The 6000-nt window shown below is 65.8% G+C and overlaps 1 protein-coding gene across 1 annotated transcript; it reads left to right on the top strand.

Moving 5' to 3' along the window:
* The first annotated feature begins 2659 nt into the window (after nucleotides 1-2659).
* Nucleotides 2660-4639, top strand: PRR35 (proline rich 35). The gene is made up of 2 exons (XM_060119975.1): nucleotides 2660-3753; nucleotides 4018-4639. The coding sequence occupies exons 1-2, from the start codon at nucleotides 2660-2662 to the stop codon at nucleotides 4637-4639; spliced, it is 1716 nt and encodes a 571-aa protein (XP_059975958.1).
* Nucleotides 4640-6000: the final 1361 nt, after the last annotated feature.

The raw sequence follows: 6000 nt of genomic DNA, 5'->3' as shown, positions 1-6000 counted from the left end.
GGGGAGGGAGTTGGGGTCTCGACTTCAGCCGAGGAGGAGCCTGGTCACCTCCTCTGTACCACGCCCTGTGGGGGTGCTCCCAAGTCCCAAGGGCGCCAGCCGGGATGAGTGAGCTATAATCAATCCCCTGGTGGCTGGTGGTGGCTCCAAGCGCTGGGTGCCCCCTCTCCCACCCTGGGTGAGGCCTCCTGCACCTGGTGTGCCACCAGTTCTCCCCCAGACAGGGAAAGGTTAGTGGGACCAGGTGTCTACGCAGGCACACGGGGTGCAGGCCGCCCTGGGCACACGCACCCAGTCACGGGTTGGGACACACGTGCGAATGAATGTGACTTTGTGGGGGTGTGCTGCTGTCTGGGGGTGTCTTCTGCTTGTGCACAAGCACGCTGGGCAGGTGCCAGGTGTTCTCTGGGCCCCTGTGGGGTCAGCAGCTGCTGAGATGGTTCCCAACTAAGCCCCCCCACCCCAAGCCAGGTGACTGATCTGAAGCAGGAGCACAGGAGGGGCCCCTCGCCCCCTTAGTCCAGAGGCCTAGGAGGAGCCCCCCCAGCCCAGGGGCCCGGCTGGGAAGTGGGGTGGGTGGTGGCACCAGGTGGCACAGCTGTGTGGCTCCCAGGGCTGGGTGATCGATGGCCCCCGCACAGCCGCCTCTGTCTCCAGAGCACACACACCCATTTGTCATCTGTATCTTGGGGGGGTGGGGGGCAGGGATGGGGCCTGCCTCTGCACCCACCACCAAGTCCAGGGAGTGTCTGCAGCCCCTAAGGGAGCCCCAGTTCCTCTCCTGAGCACAGCCCCCTCCTCCCAACCGGGTGCTCCTCTGGGGGCCCTGTCCCCTCCCTGATGTGGACATCCCTGCACAAACCAGTCACTTAGCCTCTGCTCACCCTGCCCTCCACACCCTAGCCATGGCTATGACAACCCCACCTCCGCAGGGCCCATTTCGACAGGCAGCCCTCTCCACCCCTGTGGCTGTTTCCATAATGGGGGTGCCCATCCAGTGTTTGGGGGCAGCAGACATGACTGCCTGCCATGTGCAGAGCCCGAAGGCCAGCAGGGAGGACGACCTGCTCCCAAAGGCTGCCCAGCTACCCCAGCCCTGCCCTGCCCTGCTCAGTGCCCTGGCCGTCCCTGAGCCCCGGGAGCAGGGCAAGTGTACATGTGTCTACATCGTGACTGTGACCCTGTGTGTCCTCGGGTGTGCGTGTGTGTGTGTGCATGTGCCCTGTGCTTGTTCACACCCCCGGCCGTGCCGAGTGCATTCATGTGTGCAGTGACCCCGTCCACTCTGAGTGGAGTGTGAGCCTCGTGTGCCCGGGCCCCTTGCATTTTGGAGGCCGCCCTGCTCTCTGTTCTGAGTCAGCCCAGCCGTGCAGAGGTGGTCCCTCCAGGCGCTGAGTGAGGAGGGCTCAGCGGGAGCTGTACGCTTGTGTGCACACACTCGCCAAGCACCCGGCTGAGGCGCACACTGGGGCGGTGGACAGCCCAGGTGGCAGCCCAGATGGAGTGCAGAGCGGCTTCTGAGCAAGCATGCGGGGGCATGGGGAGAGGAGGGTCTTGGCCAAGCTCTGCCGCTGCAGGCTCGGCTGCCGACCTGCCGGCAGCCACCCAGATGGAGCCAGGCTGAGCAGGTGGCTGTGCCGTGAGGCCATGCTGGACATCCACGCCCCCCAGCCTGGCCTGGCCCACACAAGGCTGGCTCCCTCAGAGACCACAGTGCCCACCCAACGCCCTGCAGAGCAGGGACACTGTGTAAACAGGCGCTCAGAACCTCTGCTGGTTTCTCATCTCACGGCTCTTATCTTGGCTTTCCGGCGGGCAGGAAAGTCTCTGGAGGGGTTAAGACAAGGAAGGGCCGTGTCCCCAGGAGTGAGTCTGGTCATACTTGGCTTCCTCCGGTCACTCACCCAGTGCCCGTGGGGTAGACGGAGACCCGGGCTCTGCTGGTGTTGGGGAGATGGGCGTGGATGGAATCACACCAGAAATGGGCCTGCTGGGGACTGGCCAGGCCTGAGGGGCGAGATGCGTGTAGGGTCAATCAATAAAGTACAGGACTTAAGCTTAAATTTCAGATAAACAACAAATAATTTTTTGAGTGCACATTCCAAATATTGGCTAGGTCATACTTACACTAAAAAAGTATTTCCTGTTTACCCGAGTCCCATTTACCTGGGTGTCCTGCATTTTTTTATTTTTATTTTTTTTTTATTTTTTTTTTATTTTTTGCGGTATGCGGGCCTCTCACTGTTGTGGCCTCCCCCGTTGCGGAGCACAGGCTCCGGACGCGCAGGCTCCGGACGCGCAGGCTCAGCGGCCATGGCTCACGGGCCCAGCCGCTCCGCGGCATATGGGATCCTCCCAGACCGGGGCACGAACCCGTATCCCCTGCATCGGCAGGCGGACTCTCAACCACTTGCGCCACCAGGGAGGCCCTGTCCTGCATTTTTTCTGCCATGTGTCTGCTGACCCTACAGAGAGTGAGGCAGGGAGGCCACTTCTGCTGGCAGAGACCGGGGAGGGGGATGGGGCGGGTGCCAGTGCCTGGACGCTTAGCCTCGAGCTGTGACGGAGGGGAGGGGGCATCGGCTGGGGGCGGCTGGCAATGACCGAGGTCCTGTCCACAGGTGGCCATGGGGCCGGGGCTCGCCCGTTAGCAGCTGCCATGTCCGGAGAGGCAGGCTCATGCCGCCTGGGCCCCGGGGCACGGGCCCGGGCGAGGAAGCCTAAGAAGCCACACTATATCCCACGGCCCTGGGGCAAACCCTACAACTACAAGTGCTTCCAGTGCCCTTTCACCTGCCTGGAGAAGTCCCACCTCTACAACCACATGAAGTACAGCCTCTGTAAGGACTCCCTCTCCCTCCTGCTGGACTCCCCCGACTGGGCCTGCCGCCGGGCACCGGCCGCGCCCCGGTCACGTGCACCCACCCCAGGCCACCCCGTGGACTCCTCGGACCCCATGGACCCCAGCGGCCGGCCCCGAGGAGCGCTGGACGCTCCCGCCACGCCCGACCACGTGGTCACCGACGTTCTCTCCCTGCACCGCTGGGTTGGGGGCCCCAGGCCAGGGGCCCAGGGGTCCCCAGAGACACTGCTCCCTGAGGTCAGGGACCCCCAGAAGGGTGTGGGCCTCGGTGGCCTCCTGGCCGAGTCGTGGAAGCCGGGGAGAGGTGGGGACCCGAGGAGCACGGCCGGGGTGGACGCGCCTGCCACGGGCCCTGAGGGCAGTGTGCCCTGCTACCCCCCGCCCACCCCCGGGGAGTTCCCTGAGGCCCAGAGCCTCCACCTGTCCCTGCTGGGCGTCAACTACCCTCTCGGCCCGGGCCTCTTTTCCTACCTGGGGCCCTCCCTGGCTGCTGCCGCCCACGTGCCCTTTCTGGCCTCAGCCAGCCCCCTGCTGCCCCCGGCCACTGCCTTCCCTGCCCCACAGACCACCGAGCGCCCGGCCCTGGTCCCTCGCCTGTACTACCCCCTGCTCCTGGAGCATAGCCTGGGGCTGCCGGCAGGCAAGACTGCCCTTGCCAAGCCCCCCGCCCCCACCAAAGGGCCCCCCGAGACTCTGGTCCCTGGGCTGCTGAAGTTGCCAGTGCCTGGGCTGGGTGGGCCCTGGCCCCGTGGTGCTCTCAGGGACCCGGGGCAGGAGGGGGAGCTGGAGCAGCCTGCCCAGAGCGACCCCAAGAGGAAGCTGGCCTTGGGAGGCAGGCCAGAACCCCCGCAGGACCCCTGCAGCAGGATGAAATTCAGTTCCCAGAGCAGGTGGGTGTCAGGGGCCCCAGTCGTGGGGGTGTTAGGAGAGGTGGGAAGAGGGCTGGGGGAGAGGGTGGCTTGGTCCCCAGCTGGAGCTCAGTCACCAGGAATAGGGGCTTCAGGCCGCAGAGGGGAGACTGAGACCAGAGAGCCAACCTGTCCTTCCTTCTGGGGTTCCGAGGCCCTAGGCCAGGGCGCCAGGCTGGACAGGGGAGTGAGGGGGTGGGGCACTGTGCGGGCAGCACAGCCTCCTGACTGGCTTCTGCCCGCCAGCCTGAGGACCGGCCCATCCGTGATGCTGTGGCCTGAGGACAAGGAGCTAAGTGACCTTGAGACCCCTGGTCCTGCGGCCCCCCTGCCCCAGCAACCGCTGGGCCTGGTGCTGGGGGGCCCTGGGCACGTGGGCGAGGACCTGACTCGCGCCCTTGGCGACTGTGCCAGGGTGGAACAGCGCCTGGGCCAGTTGGTGCCTGCTGGGGGCCTGGCCCCACGGCCTCTGCGGGAGCAGCTGGGGAAGATCCGCCGGGAGCTGCTCACCATCCACCAGGCACTGGAGCGGGCCGTGCGGCCACCTGACACTCCCCTCGACCTCTCTGTGAAACGGGCACCCACCAAGGGGCATGAGGTGCCCCCAGGGCTCTGGGGGCAGCCGGAGCTGGGCCCCATGCTGGTCCGGGGGACCCCCAAGCCACCCGGCATGCTGGCAGCCCAGCCTCTGTCCAGCCACACCACCAAGTGTGAGGCTGACTCCAGTGTCCCTCCCCCGGGTCTTCCCCTCCAGGCCCCAGAGGACCCTGTCCTTCCTGGCAGCTGGGGCACCCGCGGTGGGCCTGGGGGCTCCTGGCCCCCTGAGGCTGTCTCTGGCCTGCAGAACCCCACGGGTGCCGAGGTCTGACCACAGCTCCTGCTGCTATCTCTGTCCTTAACAGACAGGGGCCCTTCTCCAACCCCATGCCTGCTGCCTGGCCCCCCACCTGTCCCAGCATGCCCGTGGACAGACCCCACCCGCCGTGGCCACACCCATCTCTGGGGGCACACAGGCACAGCAGAGGGTCATGGCTCTTTAGTGATCACAGTTGTGGACATTAAAATGGAAACCACCTTCACACCCCGTCTGGGCCTCCTTCATCCCTCGCTGGTCTAGCGTCACCTTCCGCAGAAATGTCCCCAGACTGAGTGTCAGGGGGGCAGTGTCCGGACCTCCTCTTGTGGACTGGGCTCTCCCTGGGGGGCCGGAGTCTGGGGAGAGAGTGGGGAGCTTTCTATGGGGGGGCAGAGTGGGGCAGGGGGAGGCAGGTGTGCACGGTCTCAGCCCTGGTCAGGCCTGTGTTTCTGCACATGGGCTGTGGGCAGGGACCCCTGGACATGCTCCAGCCCCCATCTGGCAGGACAGGCCTAATGTCAGATTCATGCAGGAGGCCGCTCCCTCTGTGGTTAAACGGTGCCCCCACATTCTGTGGCCCAGGGCTGTTCGCCCAGCGTGGCCTCCACTGGGCCCCTGCCAGCCCCTGCAGCCATGATAGGCATCGGTGGCCTTCACAGCTCGCTGCCTCCCTCCCAGCACGACCAGACTTGGCTTTTCCCACAGGCGGTGGTGGGGGACGGGGGGCAGGCGGGGAGGGGTGCCCGGCGGACCCTCGGACCCAGCGAATCACTTCTGTTCCTGGGAGCTGGCCACACCTCCACGCCCACTCAGCAATGGCCCCAGGGAGGGCAGTTCCTGCCTGTGCCTGGCTCCCCACGCTGGGCCAGCCGGGCTGGGGCCAGTCGGATCAGGACCTGCGGCCGCCCCATTAACCGCGCCAGTAGCAGATAGCATCGCCGCCCGCCCCTCCGCAGTGTCCAGAGCTGGGGTGCAGGCGGTCAGGTAGGGAGTGCTGTGGGTCACAGACATGGCTGACCCCCACCTTCCAGTGGCTTCCTGGAGGGGCTGCGGGCTGAGTCAGGCGGTGTCTGGAGAATCCCCAGGTCCTGAGTCTGAGGGAGACCCACCCCACCTTGGCCTCCCATTAGCACCCCTACCTGGCTACCGCACCCCGACTTCTCATCACCCAATGGACAGACATAAGCCTGACCCGGCTGGCAGTGCATGACCCCAGCTTCACAGGTGCAGAAACAGGATCAGAGAGACAGGACCCAACCTGTCTAGTCTGTGGGGGTGCAAGATGCAGCCCCTGGAGGCCCCCGCCCCGGACTCTGGTGAGTGACCCAGCCAGCAGGTCGGGGGCACAGCCCCTTCCCCCAGGTCCTGAGCTT

The sequence above is a fragment of the Mesoplodon densirostris genome, chromosome 16 (assembly GCF_025265405.1).
Source record: "Mesoplodon densirostris isolate mMesDen1 chromosome 16, mMesDen1 primary haplotype, whole genome shotgun sequence".
In the NCBI taxonomy this organism is placed as follows: Eukaryota; Metazoa; Chordata; class Mammalia; order Artiodactyla; family Ziphiidae; genus Mesoplodon; species Mesoplodon densirostris.
This window is presented reverse-complemented; position numbering and strand designations above follow the sequence as displayed.